Source organism: Rhamphochromis longiceps, linkage group LG3, assembly GCF_057381845.1.
Source record: "Rhamphochromis longiceps isolate RC_006_pf linkage group LG3, R_longiceps_female_GT1.1, whole genome shotgun sequence".
Lineage (NCBI taxonomy): Eukaryota > Metazoa > Chordata > Actinopteri > Cichliformes > Cichlidae > Rhamphochromis > Rhamphochromis longiceps.
In genome coordinates, this window is record NC_140559.1 from 44,170,657 (window position 1) to 44,189,400 (window position 18,744).

The 18,744-nt window shown below is 40.2% G+C and overlaps 3 protein-coding genes across 8 annotated transcripts in view; 2 read left to right on the forward strand and 1 right to left on the reverse strand.

The window, feature by feature from the left end:
* Positions 1–128: 128 nt before the first annotated feature.
* On the reverse strand, positions 129–12,529 carry cckar (cholecystokinin A receptor). 3 transcript variants are annotated; one of them, XM_085399455.1, is made up of 6 exons: positions 12,231–12,529; positions 11,962–12,108; positions 11,144–11,395; positions 5,138–5,399; positions 4,611–4,738; positions 129–4,356 (listed from the first exon to the last, which is right to left on the reverse strand). In XM_085399455.1, the coding sequence occupies exons 2-6, from the start codon at positions 12,086–12,088 to the stop codon at positions 3,767–3,769; spliced, it is 1,359 nt and encodes a 452-aa protein (XP_085255581.1). In that variant the 5' UTR covers positions 12,089–12,108; positions 12,231–12,529; the 3' UTR covers positions 129–3,766. The 3 variants fall into 3 exon arrangements, with proteins under 3 accessions (XP_085255581.1, XP_085255576.1, XP_085255573.1); XM_085399450.1 differs by having other exon boundaries at positions 11,962–12,150; XM_085399447.1 differs by having other exon boundaries at positions 11,962–12,529.
* LOC146674979 (uncharacterized) lies at positions 8,205–10,200 on the forward strand. 4 transcript variants are annotated; one of them, XM_085399494.1, is made up of 5 exons: positions 8,205–8,682; positions 9,307–9,397; positions 9,475–9,609; positions 9,766–9,843; positions 10,025–10,200. In XM_085399494.1, exons 2-5 carry the CDS (start codon positions 9,316–9,318, stop codon positions 10,198–10,200), a joined length of 471 nt encoding a protein of 156 aa, XP_085255620.1. In that variant the 5' UTR covers positions 8,205–8,682; positions 9,307–9,315. The 4 variants fall into 4 exon arrangements, with proteins under 4 accessions (XP_085255620.1, XP_085255613.1, XP_085255600.1 ...); XM_085399487.1 differs by having other exon boundaries at positions 8,205–8,643; XM_085399474.1 differs by having other exon boundaries at positions 8,211–8,650.
* A 1,703-nt stretch (positions 12,530–14,232) lies between the features above and the next one.
* The window catches only part of tbc1d19 (TBC1 domain family, member 19), a 38,644-nt gene continuing 34,132 nt past the window's right edge, over positions 14,233–18,744 (forward strand). The window contains exons 1-3 of the mRNA XM_085399437.1: positions 14,233–14,429; positions 14,565–14,637; positions 14,751–14,796. Coding sequence (XP_085255563.1) covers positions 14,334–14,429; positions 14,565–14,637; positions 14,751–14,796 — 215 coding nt within the window. The 5' untranslated portion in view covers positions 14,233–14,333. The remainder of the gene's footprint in view (positions 14,430–14,564; positions 14,638–14,750; positions 14,797–18,744) is intronic.

Consider the following 18,744-nt stretch of genomic DNA (forward strand, 5'->3'; position numbering starts at 1 on the left):
AAATGGTAAGCAGAGGTGTCATTGTGGTAGTATACTCAGTGCTCAAAGGGTTGCTGATGGTAGAAACCTGTGCCGTTTGTAACATTTAGCAATAACGTCAAAAACAAAGGGGACGGTTCTTTTTTTTTGTTTTTTATAACATAACGTTAGTTTGTTTTTTGTACATATTGCAGCTCCAGATCATTGCTCAAATCTGTATGTCATTAAAAGAAGAAAAAAAATGAGAAAAAAACTTGCAATATTGGCATAAAAATGAGAAATAAAAAAAAAGTGATGTAAAATCTCACTTTGTGTGTTTTTATGATGATTCTTTGATTATTTTTAGCTTGAATCATGATTGTAGCTGAAGAGAAGAAATAACCCATTATTGACATTTATTTATTTATTTGGTGTGTAAACAACAGCGTCCAATGACGCTTCAACATCTGGTGGCTGCAAGGTGACTGCAGGTGGGGAGGTTTGGGCATTTACCAAGCCCAAATGGAGCTCTTATCTGACGAACTCCCAGTGGATCGTCTTTCCTTTAAGTCCTCTGTCTTTAAAGCTGTTAAAAGCTCTGAATCGCTCTGCTGAAGTGTGCGCACGCACTGACTTTATATGGTCGATGGATCGCAGATTTGCAGGAGATCACAACATCTTCCACCAAAGCCAAACTCAGGTGTATATTACAAAGCAATAAAAATCACTTGACTCACTTTTGTACATTCAGGTCTGAACCCATTACCTCGATATTGAACGAAACACGCAGCCATTGCACTTTAAAGTAATAATTTACAGTGGAACATTAGGGCTATATTTACAGTGAAAAAGTTGCTACAGCAGTGCTGCTATATTTAACATTTAACTGGAAATTGGATGGATAATACCAGGAACTGGCCCTTTGAAGAGGAGTTGCAGGTGTTTTGAGTCCCAGAAAAAGATAAGGCCCCTGCGTGCCCACGAGGTGGGTCAAGGACAGCAGCAGAGCAGTTTGTGCAGCGAGCGATTGAGTTATGGCTGATCTGCAGCGTGGGGATCAGACGACACATAAAATGTTGTTTTCAAGCACAAGTTTACACAGCTAGGTGCTTAAAATTCCTAAATATCGATATTATAGCTCATTTCGAGCCTGTTTACACTTGGTTTGAAATGCATCTTGGGCAATCGGGTCACAAGCGGACAGCGTTATATACACGCGTAAACAACCACAGAGATGTGATCACTCAGACCCATTGCCTTGGTGGTCCGGGACACATTAGGCAACGTGCTTTTTGTGGTGTAATAGTTAATGTTTCCTGGTCTGTGCCCAGCGAGGACGTCATTGATGCAGGATGTGGTGGTAGCAACTGACCTTGTCCTGGCTGATATCAATTGCCGGAAAACCCCATACAAGCATATTGTTCATTGAAAAACATTTCAATTTCATCCAGACTGGCGCTTGTCTAGTGCTTTGACCTTCTTGAGCAAGGATGGGCAATTCATTTTCCCAAGGGGCTACATAACAAACTGGGACTGTTGTGGAGGGCCCAGTTTGTTATGTGGCCCCTTGGGAAAATGAATTGTCCACCCCTGCTCTAGTGGGACTTGTGGAGCTAGTAAGAAAATGAACTGAAGTGGTTAGCTGAACACCTCGAAGATGCATAATAGGTGTTAACAGCAACGTGTCTCCGCTATCCACTTGTTTGATTCATTGAAATGCATCTTATAACCAAATGCAAATAAGGGGTTTGTTTTTTCTCAATGTCTTCTAGAGGTGCTTGTCACAAGCATCGAGCTAAACATCAAGCTAAATGAGCTAAGCATCTTTGCGTTAGCTCATTTAGCGCTCAGAAATTTTAAACTGGCAACACTTAAACATTAAAGGTTACTCAGTGTCTTTGGCTCAGATTCTGCCTAATAAAGCCGACATGGTAATCACCAGCTCAAAGTAAATTTAATTTTATTGATTGATTAGGTATTCTTGGCTTTGTAAAACTGATTAGATAAGTTTGAATTTCAATCTGTGGTGTAATTGCTAAAGTCTCACTAATAGAGGGAATTTTGGTAGCAAATTAGGAACAAGTAAAAAATTATACATTTTTCACATCATTTGAATATGAATACTTGTAAATTCCAGTGGGAAGGTACAATTTGTGCAGCTGTAACAGTACAGTTGGACTTTAGTGACAATAAGCTTTAAAGGTTACATAAATAAAATACATTCCTTCAGCAGAGAATCTGTCACACTAATGGACTGTAAAAAAAAAAAACATGACGCTCCCAGCCAGTTTTAAATTAAAGCTCTGAACATAACCTGTCCCAGACAAGGTTATAAGTTGTCATGGAAATATAGTCAGACTAAACAAAAAAACAAAAAGCATCTTGCTAACTCGTTATACAACCCTCTAATCTTCAAACTATACTTGTAGCTTGAACTTTTTTTTATGTATATATAAAATCTGGAATTGCATGTTAAATTGTTATGTCATTTCCCGTAACAGGCTAGCTATGCAGAAATCATCGCACTAGTTTGCATTGAAATAGCTTAACACAAATAGCATAATTGCAAAACAAATATTGCATTTGTATTTGTACATGTGAATTACATATAAAAGCAGCAAAATATTAGTGACCTTTAGAGCCAGTAATAGTAGGATTCTTCACGAGTATTTATAGAGTATCTTTTATCTGCCATTAAAAGCATTTTCCCGCCTTTTCCTTCAAAGCTTTATTCCACTTTCCCGCCCTAAATAGCCTTTTTAATGCTCTTCCCACCATTAAGAGCTTTATTTCAGTTTTTCTTGCCATTAATAGCTCTGTTTTACATTTCCCACCAATAGTGTTTTCTAGGTTTCCCGCCATTAATAGCTTTACTTTACTTTTCTTTCCATTAATAACATTGCTAATTGCTAAGCTAGCCACTTGATATCCAGGTTAAATGTTTTCTTTAAGTCGGCCTTTACTTATGTTTAAAAACTTGCTGTTACGCAACAACTTTAATGATTCTAATAATACAAAGAATAACACATATTAAAAGCTTTAGAAAGCACATTTGGATACATTACAAAATAACTGGAAATCAGTGGTTGTCATTTATAAATGAAAGCTAAAGCGCATTTGTTTAGTTTCTCATTTGTCATTTTATAAAAGATAGTTGGGTTTTTATTTATTTATTTATGCTTAAAGGTCATGTTGGCTTAAAAGGTCATTTTTCACCATTGTAATTTATTGGGATTAACGTCATCAAATCTTTAGATCAGCTATTAAAAAAATAAAAGTAAAACGTTATTGAACTTTCAGTGCATCAATTAACCCATTTAAAATGATAAAAATTGACCTCTCTTTGGCACTGCGTGTTATGTGAAAAGCTGCCCACGTAATGCACGTGGGTCAAATGAAGCATGTGTAAATACTGTTTGGTTACTGTACAGTTCAGAAGCAGTTTCTAGTGTGTATAAAACAAAAGCAAGTAAAATGAAAACTGATTCTCTGCTTCATCAGAACTTTGCACTTTTCCGACAAGCTTGTGGGCCCTAAAAGCAAGTATGAACAGGCATCACTTGGCCACTCTGCAAGCTTTATGGAAACATTTATGATAAAGTCACAGCTGTGACTTTACGGACGGCACACCACATCTGCTCCACAGTCTCTGCCTACTTGTCACATTAAAATAGTGGCGCTAAAGCAACATGTTTGCTTAGTCTCGAAAGCACTGTGACAGCTTTTCGCAAAAACAACAAACCACAGCTCTCCATCTTATGCTTGCACTTGGGCCAGTACACTTGGTGCACAGACGGATCAATCCGACTTAAGTCAGCTCACTCCAGGCTGATGCACGGATGCCTGTGTAGGTGAAGCGTGTGCTGCTTCCACTTGGCGACGTGTGACCATTCTGCTCAGGGCTCTTGGGCCCTTCTCGCGGTCTGCCCGCTTCCCCTTGGGTTAGTCTGCTTCCAGCTGACCTCGTCAAGCCGCTACTGCCTCCACCACCCCTCCTGAAACAGCTGCAGCAGGAGAAGGTAGCCAGCATACCCTGGCGGAAGCGCTTGTTCATGAAACAGTAAATGATGGGATTGACGCAGGCCGAAGTGTAGGAGAGCAGGTGGATGAAGGAGATCGGCGCGCCGGTGAGACGGTAGGCCGAACGCCGGTCGAAAGCTTGCCATGCATTGACCACGAAGACCGGGGTCCAGCACAGGAAGAAAAGAAACACAATGACCAGCAGCATTCGGATAACGCGTTTCTTAGCCATCAGGTTGGACGTGGAGCTGCCGCTGCCACACACGCGGCCCATCATGGAGCTACCGGTGTTCATCGTCAAACTCTTCTTTTTGGATGGCTGCAGGTAACAGCCATCGCTGTCACCTGGCTTAATGCTGCTAGTGCTGGACTGTCTGTCTGCAAGGGAAGATAATAATAAACGGATTTATCGCTAGCATAAAAAAGAAGTTCAAAGCCGCCAATTCCATCAGTGAGCAAGTGAAGCAGTCCCCCCCAAATAGCCCATGTTTTCAGAAACTTTAGCTAGAGTGCCCCAATGTTAAAGTAGAGAAGATACAATTCATATTAATCGATCTTTGCTTTTAACTGTTAACATTCAAAATAACCACATTTTAAAAACTTTTGTTACTTTCTGTGCTCAGGTACCATACCTCTGCCAACTTTCCTGTTGGACATCTCAAACTTGATGCCCCGGTAGAGCTCTATTGAGATGAGTCCATAGGCTGTCATCATTACGATCCCAGGGATAAGGAAGAGCAGCAACAATAGGGACACATACCTGGAAAGAAAGATATTTCTTACTGTTTGTACTTAGTGAATACCAGAACCCCCTCATCAGTCACTTCTACACTATTTTATACATTTAATTGCTTAATTGTTGAGCATTTAAATTTTAAATCTTCCCGTGCAGCATTTGTCTTGACTGATTAACAACATTAGCAGCAACTGAAAAATGAAAACTTTTACTTTGAAGAGTCAAATCTGTGTCTCGCATAAACATCTTCCCAAAAAGATGTCTCTCGCCAGCAGCACCAAGCTGAGAAAATCAATAAAGTGCCCATCTGAAATTAGCAAAGGGATATTTTTTGCTACCTCTCAGGCCGAGTACATCCAAGCGTGAAGATGCCTCAGAAGGACAGTTTAGCACTTTTTTTGGGGGGGGGGAGTTTCAGCTCACCAGGACTGCTGGATGATGTCGTTGGGCCACACCAGGCGGCACATGTGCCCAGTGCTGTTGTTGAGGCGGGTGAAGGGCTTGAGGGTGCTAAAAATGGGGTAGGGCAGCATCAGTATAAAAGACCCCAACCAGGTGGCAGTGATGACCTTGGCAGCGTGGGATTTTGTCTGCCACACCCTGGAGGTGAGGGGGTTGCAAATGGCACTGTAGCGCTCCAGGGAGATGGCCACCAGGTTAAAGGTGGAGACGCTCACAGAGACACCTGCAGAGGTCAGAAAATCCACACAGTTCTGATTGGCTGAAACTTCATTCATTACATCATCATTACAGACTAATGTAGAACACTGCATTTTTTTCTAATGTGTTACATTTGTTTTAAAAGGAATATCAGACAAACCAGCAGCAGCTGCGTGACGCTGTCATATCATCAGCTTGATTAATCTGTGCCGTGAAGAATTAAAGCAACTCTGTGTTTGTGTGTTTTACAGAATAGTCATCGGAACTTGTTTGGCTTTACCACCACATATAAAACCACAACAAGTGCATTCACTCTTTACAACGAAATTACAACCAAAAGACCATTAACCTAGCTTAGCATAAAAAAAGTAAACTTAATAAAAAAGGACAGCTTTACCCCACGCTCATCTATATTTATTAAATCTGCAAATTTAGAAAATTGTATATTTAAAAAATGGCCTCAAAATGACTCGTATGATAATTTACACTTTGGTCTTATTATGTTTACGTCTCTCTTCTCTTTGCTTGTCTCCTCTGCCTTGTGTCTGCTTTGCCAGGACACACAGAGGTGAGCAGAGAAAGACCAGATAGTGAAACAGAGAGCAGAGGAGTGTGGCTCCCAAGGGTCTTAAACCTGCTCTCTTTTTAGCCAGCAGGGGGCGACTCCTCTGGTTGAACCCAGTTCTGTCAAAATGAAACAAATACGTGTGAAGTAAGAACTGAAGTTTAGGCATCTGTAATCCTTTGACTACCAATTCTCACTTCATCCACAGACCTGCTTTGCATTTTTTAGAAAGATGCGACCGCAACACTAATCGTCTATTAATAAGTGTTAATCGTCATCTTTCTCTCCTCCCCCTGTGTGCTGCATCTCCCACAAATCATCCTCACAACATGTCACTGACTTTACAGTAATGTCGCTGCACATGTTAATGCTCCACCACATTAAATTTAACTGCTGAGCTGCAACAGAGCACATCCTGCGCTGCCTGTCAGCGCGGCAGCAGTGGCGCGCTCAGAAACAACAACAGGATGCACAAACACACTTGAAATAGCTGCTTTGTGCAATCCGAGAGGACACACAAACAGACAGATGATGCAACAATCCCGGGAGAGCTTTGTGATTTTGAGGAATGAGCTAAATGAAAAATGAAACTCACATTTCCTTGCGGACGTGTAATTTAATGAAAATGAAATATTAGCAGTAGATACAACATCGGTAATGAATGCACCTTATTACAGAGCTCGCAGCGAGAAAATGTGATTCACATGTCTGATGGGACTGACTCATCTCCTTTGAAGCTGTCAGTATGGAAGTTTTCAAATGCCCGAATAAAGATAAATGAAACTCTGAAAGGAAGTGACACAGAAGGACAAACTGAGGCAGCGAGTCTTAAAAAGCAAAAAACTCCAAAGAAAAAAGATTTATGTTGCTTTTTGTTGAAAGTACTTGAAAATATTTTGATTGTGACTTTTGAAAAATGTTTAAATCTTCCATAGATTGTGGCATCTGCTGCTAACTGCATGGAAATGATAAAACTTTTTGACTGTAAAACAAACAAACAAGAAACAGGAAACCCCCAAACACTCACTGACGCCATTCGGCACCACAAACCACAGATCTACCTGTGGGGCTTCGTACTCTGTGCAACGCGCAGCCCTCTCTATCTTTAGACCCTTGTTTCCGGTTTGGAAATCCATCCTCCATAACAGAGACCTCAAGTCTCCATAACAGAGACCTGATGTCTGGTGATGGTGATGAGCTAAATTACTGGAAGCAGATGCATCATGGTCTTCAGCTGTGCAGCCTCAGTGGTATAAATTGAGGCTGTGCAGTCCAGAGGGGCTGGATGAATGTTACATTTGATGTCACTGATCCTTTCAGACTCGTGTTGGCCGGTTGGATGCGTTTAATTAGAAACGATTTATTTATTTTTCTCCCCCTCATTGAAAAAAAAAGAAGCCATGTGATTATGCAAAGTTGCAATTATTTTTTGCACCTCACCATGATTGGTTTAAGAACTTGCAATAGATGTGTGTGGAACGATCCAAATATCGATAGTATCGATACCACCGCTATCGGATCGATACTTTGCATCTTTACTCTGAGCTGTGTTGAATAAAATTACACCTCAAACATGCACTGTGGAAAATGTCTGAACCTTTTTTGTTGACTGTCATGTGTATTTTATTTATAGCCTATAGCACATTTAAACAATAGAAGCTGTTGGGTAGATTTCAATTTCAGGTCTCAAAAAAATCCAGTTTCAAAATCCATGAAAAGCTGAAATGAGTGTTTTGTTGTGTTAACTGATTATTGTGGAAGGTAGAAATGAAAGTTTTTTTAATGGCCATTAAAACGTCTACAAAAATTTGTAATCTGAGCTGCCTTCCTAGTGTAAAAGTTTCAGTATCGGTGTTGGTATCGTGCCCTTGCATTTAATTGCATTTACTTGATATCTGACCGATACCAAAATTACTGCTCGTTATTGCACAGCTTTAACTATCGATGATATCCCAGAAACCTGCTGGTGTTGTGCATGCATGAACGCAAATTCCGCCTTTTCTGAATTCATCTTATAATACACCCTGATTTTATCTATTTTTATATTTATACTGACAAACTCATAAAAAAAGCTCCACTCTCGTGTTCAGCGTGTCTGAACATCTCTGAGCCACGCTGTTTTTAGCTGACTCTCATTAAAGCTCCGGGAGGATTTGAAAATACAGGGAAATGAACCGGGCTCTGGACATGCCCTCAGATTACTTTAATTAGCATCTGTATGATTCCATTACCAACACAATTCAAAACACGATAATAACTCACAGAGCTGGGGAACTGGGTCATGTTTGTGTGGCATGTTAGGAAGCCTTGAACTGGAGGACAGATGTGCACTGGTGTGAAACTTTATTTAGTTCATTCAGACGCATTTGGACATATTTTAACTGATTAAATCAACTAAAATAGTCATGTTTTAACAATCACAACAATAAACAACTTGGGCTGTCGATTAATATGAAGAATCGTGCACAGCAAATCACTGGAGTTAAATATTCTGGAGTTAGGCATAAAAGTGCGCAAGAGTTACATTCCGGGAGTTTATTTTTCACCTTATACTACAGTCAGTGTTGGGGAGTACTCTAAAGCGGTGTAATATTTAGGTGTTCATTCACTGAGTGCTAAGGAGTCTAATTCAACACATTGCTGGTGTTGTTTGTCTGTCGACCGTTACAGCGCCTATCTGTGTTTCTTTCTTGGACTCCGACATGTAGGAGGTAAAAATACTTTATTTACTTTGGAATTTTCTGTGAGTGTAGTGATGTTATTTATATATATATATATTCAGTTACATGGATGCACAAGTAAAATATAAAGTTAACTAACTAGCACTACATGTGTTTTCTGTATGTTGTGCTGATTTGGAGATAGCAGCTAGGCTAATGCTAGTCAAAAGTTAGCTAACTTACTTATCTTACTGTATTTTAAGATACACATTTCACGTTGTCAATGAAAACGTTTATCTCTATTTCTTAATTTTAACACCAACGTTTAATTTAACGTTAGCTAACTACAGTAATATTCTGTTTAGACTCATGGTAATGGCCGTATTTAACCAAAGAGAGGTGCAGCCTGCACTGATGAGATGTTGAGGTACCATTAACATCAGTTAGTTAGTCCTGCTGCACACTGAGACATGCACACAACCCTGTCTCCAGAACTGTAAAGACAAGGACACAGCAAACATGCAGTCACATTGTCTGCTAAACCAGCCTAGCTAAATAGATTTTAAGCAATATTTAGTGTGGACAGGCTAACTCAATGTAAGACAGTGTTCGTTGATTAAGTTATACACAGTTTACATAGAGTTACCATAAACAACCTCTTCTTCTTGTGTTGTGTTTCATAGTAGTAAAGGTATTTTTTTCCGTAGGTGGCCAAGATGTTGATAAAAGTAAAACACAGAGAGACAAAGAAATATGCAAAATTGGAAGAAGTCAGCTTCACAGATTTTGTGAGAGCAGGTAAGTTATGGTTTGTACTAAGTCATTAAAGAAGAAATGATAATGTTGTTATTAACTAAGTGATGATTTTACTTCAGTGCAGCAGAAGTTTCTCATACCAGAAAATGCAGCACTGAAAGTCACGGATGAGCAGGGTATAGAGGTGGATGAGGATGTCTTTCCTGAACTTGCAGCAGTCAAAGAGGTGTGTTTTGTCATCTATACAGCTGAAGGTAAGTAAATATATGCTCTGATAGATTTTGAAGGATTTGATTTGTACAGTTACTCTTAAATAAACATTTTTAATTTGTCTAATATCCTGTGGTAACAATCACAAAATGCTGTTTTCATGGCTCAACAGTAAGTTGGATTTATCACATGCATTTCAGACATCCTGGAAACACAATCATCCAAGAAGCTGCGTGACTGCTCAGACCTAACACACTATGTGACACTCACACCTTGTGGTATGTAAATTGTATATTACCATAATAAAATACAAAATAACCATCTGTTCTCCTGGGAGAAAGTATAATTTAATCAAACCGTGCAATTTACTGGCCCTGTGTGCATAAATGGTATCTTTGTTGTGTTGTGTTTTTGATTGTATATACCTTGTATTCTAATATTTTTATTTGTCACCCTCAGATTTGACTGTCCTGAAGCAACATGTGGAAGAGCCCTCCTCTCCAAGTCTAACAGATACATTGTCTGTCTCAACCACCAGCAGTCAGAGCAGTGACACAAGTGATGCCGGACTTCAAATGGTTCAGCCTCTATTGGACAGCATACATGAAAGAAATGTAGATACAGTACTTAATTGACTTATACTTGACTCTTTAGTTGCCATTACTTGAAAAAGCTTAAACACGAAGATAAAACAGATTAGAGAAAAATAACTTAATATAGTATTTCATGTAGTTTGCTCTGCAACTGTAGTGTGTAATAAGACTTGCTCTCTCTCTCTCGCTCTCTCTCTGTTTTTGTTATGCATGTTAACCATGAAACGTGTTTCCATGATCAGTGTCCTGCTTTTCAGGTAAATGAAACCATTTTTAAGAAGATACTGGTCCTAGAAAGGGAGAAAGTAAGACATTTCAAATGTTTTGATGCCCAAATGTCATATGGGTGTGATTCACAATTTTATGTTCTGTGAGAGAGTTGCATTACTTAATTTGTTGGCTTGATGGAGACTTTACAGAGTCTTCCTCACGTTAACACTGCATTACAAGAAGTGCTTATTCTGTAGTCATTTTTTTCCTTTAATTCTGTTTTTTTTTTCTTTTCGCCCAATGTTAGGCCTTTCTGACCTCAACTGTTTAGCTGCCAATAATGGTGGATATTATGCTATTACAGTACTGTTACACAGAATGTATGTTAATCCATGCAGCATTCATATTTGAATATGTTATTTTTGATAAATAAAATCCATACATTCATAATAATCACTATTGTGTTTTTGTAGTAATTTGCACCAAAAACCTAAAACTTTTTTCAATTGATGAGTAACACTACAAAAGAGTTAATATCAAACTTAACTCTAGTTATGAGTTAAATTTTACTCTATATGGTAGTAGAAATTTCACTCCGTGAGAGTTTAGTTTTAACTCCTATAAAGAGTTGAAAAATCAACTCCCGGAAAAGAGTTACTCTAACTCTGCACTAGAGTTCATTCGATGGTCACGCGTGTACACTCAAATGTAGTTAATCTGAACTCCCTGAGAGTTTATTCCAAAGACCAGAATTTGCTGTGTGGAGGACACGTACCCATGAAATACATCACCAGCTTGCATGTGCCGTTGCCGAAGATGAAGTCCCTCATGAGGTTGGGGATAAGGGTGAAGGGGATGCAGACTAGGGACACCATCAGGTCGCTGACGGCCAGAGACAGTAGGAACAGGTTGGTGACGGTCCTCATGCGCCGGTTCCTGACCAGGACGGCGATGATGAGGCTGTTCCCCAGCACGCTGAGGAGGAAGATGAGGCTGTAGAGGGCGATCCGCACTGTCTGGTTGATGTCTGTGGAAGTGGGGCACAGTACGAGTTTACACGCACACAGATACCAGTTTCTATATTTATTTAAATGAATGCACAGCCCGTATGCTAAAACCCCCCATAATGTTTATAAAATAGCCACTCATATGCATTTAGGCTGTAACCACAGAGAGACCTGGAATATCTTCAGGATTTGTATTCATTTTGGGGGTTTTAGCCTCAACAACGTCGCCACTGATGCGTCTTTGGTCTCTATTTAAGTCCTCAAAGTGCACAAAGATAGTTCAGTTCATTTGACATATGCGGACTCAGTGAGCAGTGACAGCATTATGTGTCACTACTCACATACAGCGGACTACATTAGCTTTGAGAAGGACCTGAGCCATATGCGTAATGCGCACTGACGCACGAAAAATGCCCAAAGCAGTCGCTCTTACGGTACAAGCCCGAGTAGAATAAACGCGGTTTGAGCAACTAAATAAATACATTTTTTAAAAAAAAAAAAAAGGAACATCGGACTTTTGAATGGAGTGGTCTAAAATTGCACAAGATGTCCCTCGGCATTTTGCTGGCGGATAAAGTCGCTGTACCTTTGGGTTCTGGTAAGATGTCTTGCTCGCTCTCGCACTCGGAAATATTCTTGATCCCAAAACTGCACAAAATCCTGTTGAGGTCCGTTGAGTTTATCAGCATGTCGTGGATTGTAAACGTCTCCATTTCGCAGTTTCTCCTATAGCCTCGAGTAGAAATCAGTCATATGAACATCAACCGGAATGCTCCTTCGAGAAAAGAAAAATGCTCCAGGGTATTTGCACGGAGAAATACTAAGCATCCATAGTGATTTTATTATTATTATTACCTTATTTAACGAGGCAATAAAAAGTAGAGGGGATGACAATAATAAGAGCAGGACTGCTCTCTACAAGTTCCCGTGCGCTCTCGGCGTAGCGTGCTGGGCTCCTCTGGTGCTCCACATTTCCAACTCCTGACAGCATGTGGAAGGGTCTCGCTCTTGAAAGCTCAGCCCGCCTCTTTGGACCCCCCCCCCCTCCTCCTCCTTTTCTTTAAATCACCACGTGTCAAACCATGGCACTGATAGAGAGAGAGGGAGAGATAAGAAGGGCTGATAGATTATAGTCCGGCTCATTTGGAGGAAGGTTGAAGCCAAAACGTCAAAAATTCAAATGTACCGAATTGCAGTCCTTCACCTGCCGTCGGCTATCCATATATCCCACGCCCCCCCCCCCCCCCCCCCCCGCCCGAATTTCACCGTGGAACTGCAGGACTGGAGGAGCTCTTTTACCTTTTACTCTAGTTTGAGTTGTTCTGACGGGTGGAGGAGCAGGCTGTCGTTATCGCCAGCTCCAATATTTAGAAGTCAGTCACACTGACTATTGTTTCACTCCCTCACACGAGAAGAGACAAGTCATAATTATAGTCTTGGGAGTTGTTTGATGAAATTCTTAATAGCGAGAGAGAGAGAGAGAGAGAGAGAGAGAGAGAGAGAGAGAGAGAGAGAGAAAGCTGTTCACGGTTCTCAGAAGCAGTTGGTGGTGTTTTGGGTGGGTTTCTGCTGTAATCTGTTATTATTTAAAGCCGCTTCGACACAAACCCCGTTTAGTCTGGTTACAGCAGCACCTGCAAAAAAACCAAACAAACAAAGGGTGCATCTGGCCAGATGTGAGACCACAGCAAATAACATGAAGATTTTTTTTTTCTATTTCACCTCCAGTTAAACAGATGCAGTTATATCATTTGGGTCATTTCCAGTTATCCTCCAGAATCATGAGCCTCGGCAGTTTATTAATGGAGCGCATTCAAAAACATCTCATGCTGAGCAGGTTTGCTTAGTCTGGACAGAGATGCTCGTTTATTACAAACTCAAACACGTGTAAATCATCTGTAGTGTGATGGTAATACATGACGTATCACTGTGTGAGAAGCTTTATAATGGCTTTATTTCATGTTTGGTAATGTATAGAAATCCTAACCTGCAAAGTTTTATTTTATTTTATTTTACTTTTGTTTTTTTTGTTTTCAGTTTCAGTTTTATTCTCATTATTTTAAAAAGTGTTTGTCTTTTAATTAAAAAAAAAATTATTTTAGAAATCTTTTGTCATCAGTGAGATTTCAGAACCTCACGCAGTGTAAACACTTTGCTCACACACAAGGCATAGTTTGTGTGAATTCCTGTTTGGGCCTCAGGGGGTTTTATTGGGGTGTGTTCCTGTGAAGAACTGCTGACGTGATTCAGTCAAAGTCAGCTTGACAAGTCCCAACCTGAATAAGACTACATTTTAAACCCATGAATTTTGTTTTGTTTTCCAGACAATTAAATAACCACAATCAAGAAGAACTAGTTTTCACTTATATTAGCTTTACCACTTCTCAGTAAGGCTATAACAAGTATCCATGCAAAATAGTGCTTCACACTTGATAAACACCTTAGACTTACTCAGTTATGATGACTGTGTATTTATGATACAAGTACCTGGTATACCACAGGTCAATGGCATCCATGACAAAGATGCACAAAGGTCAGCCGCAGAGATTTTCTATCACTCGGTTGTGGTGAGTGCAGTGTACTTTGCTGTGGTCTGCTGAGGGAACAGCATTAGAGTTGGTGACACGAGCTGATTGAATAAAGTGATATCTGGATAATATCTTACATTTCTCTCTCTGTACTTAAATCTATATTTTTGATAGTACAATAAAAACATTAGTTTCGAGTTATCAAGCCAAAATATGGAGATATTAACTAGAAATTTTGACATTTGGATGGGAAAAAAGGAGGTCGGAACTAAAGTGTGTGGTTCTTGTTTCCCCTGCGGACACGCAGCCCGTCCTCAGTTGCTAAGTAACCTCTGCAGGGGGCGGCTGCTGGATGCTGACAGTTTAGCCGCAGTGAAGCGAGCCGCTCGGCTTCAGACGCATAACTGAACGGGCTTTGACCAGAAGGAGGATGGACGAGGGCATCGAGCTGTCTCTGACCATCGCTCAGATCATCCAGCGGCTCAGAGGAAGCCATTTACACTCTCAGATAGAGAGGCAAGCCAAAGTGAGTGAGCTAGCATGTGGCTAACGACACGGTGCTTCTGCTTCTAGCTCACCTTTAGCTAAAACCACAGCATCCAGGCCACATCATGTCTAAGAATGTGAAGCATTGATTTCCCCATGTCCCCATTGTTTTCAGGAGTGTTTACACCAGCCTGACGTAAAACTGGAGTCTCTAAAAGAGGACGTCCGCAGTTTTCTCAAAACATCAGGTAGCAAGCTGCAAGAAATCTCTTCTCACAAAGTCATAATTAAGCTGTTGTCTCTTGTCTGTTTAGTGATAATAATATTATAACATATAATAACAAATTCCAATGTTTTCCAGGCTGGGAAAGAAAGCTGCAGAATGCAGTGTACAGAGAGCTGCACATGTAAGTGACATTTGGTGTAAAGCTGTCCATGCATGACGAAGCACTGCACACACACACACACACACACACACACACACACACACACACACACACACACACACACACACACACACACACAGTGGGGTTGAATTTACTCAAGCATGACAGTCATTGTGTTTGGGGTTTCTCAGCCTCAAAATGATTCAAAGCTAGTTTTGTGCCATGCTTGCGTTTGGTATCACTCTATAAAAACTCATCATGGCTTCAAGCATTCATCCATGTCTAACATTCGCATTTATTTCGAAATTTTTTTGTATCAAATTTGAGCTTTTTCCCGAGATGAATTTTCCCAGGATGATAGTAAAATGGTCACCTACTCAACCAGTGAGCTAAACTGATGCCCATAATACATTTTAAAATAGATATTTTGAAATGTGTTTAATTTGCTCGAGCATAAAACTGTTAAAAAAAATCAAATAGGCAAAACAGAGAAAAATGCATTAAAGTAAACAGTTTTTTCTTGTATATAATAAAAAAAAAACCAGAACTATTTTATCGGGTTTTTTTCTAAATTGGGGATTTCAAACAAACAAACAAACAAAATGCCTCCAGAAAAGAGCAGATGTGTAAGTGTAAATATCAGATAGAGCGTCCTCCATGCGGGCCAGTCATGCTTATGTGTGTAGTCACCTGTCAAAGGCTCGTTGTGAGCCAGGAAAAATCTCTGCATTCATAAATTAAATAATGTTAGGCTGTCAAAATAAACATTTACATGTACTAATAGCCTCTGTGAGGATCTCTGTGCATTTCAGTTTAGATGGAAACTGAATGCTTACACATTAGGGATGGAAAATTTGTAAACCTCTGCTCATGATTAGCTTATTAGATATAGTGGAAATTTTAATTTGTTTTGTCTCCTAGCAAACTAAAGATGCACAGCTCGATCTGCTGAGTCACTGCTGTGTATTGCTGGCTAATATCAGCCTACTGATGGTTGCTGGTAGACTTCAAAGGGGTTATTGCTTTTTCTATGGAAGATTCATTTTCCTTGACAGAAAAGTAGGAACAAACAAAAATAAAGTTTCCCCAGATTCTATAGTTAAACTTTGGTATCTGCATATGACAGCAAATATGCGACATATGAAAGTCTGTCTTCATCATCATCATTATCAGGCACACAGAGGATGCTGTAAAGACACATGAATGTAGTCAGGAGTCAGGACACAATCACTCTGTATATCTACAGAGCGAAAAGCCATCAAATACAAATCATTTTATTCATCATGATTGCTAAATTTGATTTATTGGCATCTTTGGGTAAAATTTCTTGTGATATCTGTGTATATGGCTGCTTGACAAACACCCCACAATGCAGTAGGGCATGTTTCTTTATTCTTGATTATATGATTGATTACGTGTACCTCCAGTGAAGGAGATGCTAGCATTGGGAAACTGCTTCAGAAGAGCTGGGCAACCTAGACCAGAAATCCTGTCTTTGTATCTTTTGGCTTGATGGCGCCAAAAACGATCTCCCTGTTTAAAAATGTAGTACACCGAATATCCCAATATCTTGTAAAGGTGTTGCTAACTTCTAATGGAAAGTACAGTGGTGGTTAGAAGTTAACATCCACTAATCATGGGAATTAATCTCATGGAAATTTTGGGTTTCAATGACTGTTCTTTGAACTGTTCTTTTCCAGGTTGGTATGATTGTACAGCATACATCTTAGAACACTTTAAAACAAAAAGTGGGTGTACAAGTTTGAATTAATTTTTAATTTGATCTAATCTACTATGGAAGCCCGTTTCTGGCACAAAAAAGTATCCATAACTCAAAATTTCGAGTTATCTTTATCAAAATTTTGACTTAATTTTCTCAAAATTTTGAGTTAATAAGTCAAAATTTCGAGTTTGCGCTGCCAATCAGTAATCTACGTGAATAACGTAATTTCTTTGTTACCCGGAAGCTGAAGCCCTCAGCTACAAATGCTGCAGCTAAGTCACCAGTATTACAGCCAGTCATGTATGCACAAATTGCTGATTATTTTCAGCGTGGCTTCACAAATGATGAAATCCTTGTGTTATGTTAAGATTCAAAAGTTGAGAAAGGGTACAAGAGGTGATCGAAAAATAACCACACTGGTCCGGCCGGGTGAAGTCAAACGAAGATTTTAATTCACACGTGGGAAGATCACTGAAAACAGCAATTGATCTTCGACTTACTAAGGCACAAACAATTATTTTATAACATCAGGGTTTGTTTACTGACGCCCCTTCATGCGTCACAGATACATTTTATACATAGATCAGATCAACATCATCATGACTTTTCACCCAGAAAATCATCTTCTATTTTCATGGCTTGGTACTTTCCGTTCTTATCTTAAAATGAATTGTTCCTCTTTCTTGTCTAGACATAACTGATCTCCCCTCTAAATAAATCTTAACTAATGTGTGTGTACGTGTTGACCTCACATGCTCTTTGTGTCACCTCTTCACCTCCTACTGTCTGTGTCTCGTCCTCAAATGCTCTTTCTCAATTCACCTGTTGCACTTCTGGCCTTTCACCTGGACAGAGGCTCACTGAGACTATGTGTATGTCTTCTACTAAATAAATGTTTTAACCAAGAACCTCTACTAAAACCTTAATATAAAATGACCTGATATAAGTGTTTTGTAAGCATGTATTGCAATTCCTTCTATGTTCTAGTTTTCCCTCAGCATGTATCACCTGAACAGTCACGTCAGTGAGGCTTACGACCTTTAAAGAACCTGAACATCAACTCAAATAAGCACAGATATGCAATATGTATAAAATAGTTATAACTGCACCTGGAATACAAAATTAATATAATAACTTGTATGCATAAACATCTTAAGGCCATCTTAAAGCTATCTGTTACATTGTTAAAGCAATGATCATACTGCAGATTATATTATGCTGGTCAAATACTTTTCTGTTCATCCCCACAATCCCCCTTTCGACCTCTGGCACACCAGAGGTCGATACACAGGTTGTTGTCCACTCCTCAGTCCACTCGACTACTTCCAGATCCATCATCGGCATCATGGACATAGGGGCCACCGCCCCAGGGTCCACTGCCTTTACAATCACTTTCTCTACCAACCTTCGGGCACAAGGAATGAGACAACAACCACAGGTCACCAAAATACCCACCAATACAGATAGAGACAACATAATTGACAGAGCAAGCCCCTTCCACTTTCCCTTTTTTACTCTTTTTATTTAAACCACCCCTTTTCAAACTCTCAATTTGTTACCACTCCTTTCTGTAGGCGCGGCGATCTCCTCCTAGGCTGCTCTTCTTTCTTCGGCCTTCCAGGTGGACTACTGGTCGGCCCGTTACACAGGTGAAGAGGTTTATTCTGCCTCTGTTTCTTGACACCTGCGTTCTTTGAAGGCAAATTTTCCTCCACCAAGCTCTCGTGTGCGGGTGCACACTGCGACCAGTGGTACCAGGTGTCGCCTTTCCCTTTCAGCTGGACTGCTGTAGCCGTCCGGGCGGTCACCTCATACGGACCAGTCCAGCGGGGCTCCTTCCACTTTCGCTTAATGGCCTTTAGCCACACTGCCTTTGCGTCCGGGACCTCTCCGTTCCCCGTGGGTCTCTCACAAGTGACCTGTTTTGTAAAGCTGGACACAAGAGCCTTCAACTCATTAAAATATTCTGCATGAGACCTGTTGCTTGTCCTGGGCTGCTCCACCGGGACCACTGTCCAGGGTGCTGGAAACTGTCTCCCAGTCAGCAGCTCATAAGGGGTGAAACCTGTGGATTGGTTAACAGAACATCTTATGGTCATCAGAGCAATGGGCAGGGCTGCGACCCAATTTAGCCCTGTCTGCGCACAGATTTTAGCCAACTTGTTTTTCAAATTTAGGTTCATCCTCTCTACCTTTCCTTGAGATTGAGGATGATAAACCGTCCCGAACTTATGTTGCACTCCCAA

Excerpts from the sequence above, each read along its gene's own strand:
- cckar (XM_085399455.1), bottom strand. The coding sequence starts at position 12,088 with ATGGAGACGTTTACAATCCACGACATGCTGATAAACTCAACGGACCTC. Across the intron at positions 5,400-11,143 it reads GCTGGTGATGTATTTCATGG|GTGTCTCTGTGAGCGTCTCC; the intron begins GTACGTGTCCTC and ends TGACCTCTGCAG. Across the intron at positions 4,739-5,137 it reads GACATCATCCAGCAGTCCTG|GTATGTGTCCCTATTGTTGC; the intron begins GTGAGCTGAAAC and ends CTTTCTTTCCAG.
- LOC146674979 (XM_085399494.1), top strand. The coding sequence starts at position 9,316 with ATGTTGATAAAAGTAAAACACAGAGAGACAAAGAAATATGCAAAATTG. Across the intron at positions 9,610-9,765 it reads TGTCATCTATACAGCTGAAG|ACATCCTGGAAACACAATCA; the intron begins GTAAGTAAATAT and ends CATGCATTTCAG. Across the intron at positions 9,844-10,024 it reads TGTGACACTCACACCTTGTG|ATTTGACTGTCCTGAAGCAA; the intron begins GTATGTAAATTG and ends TGTCACCCTCAG.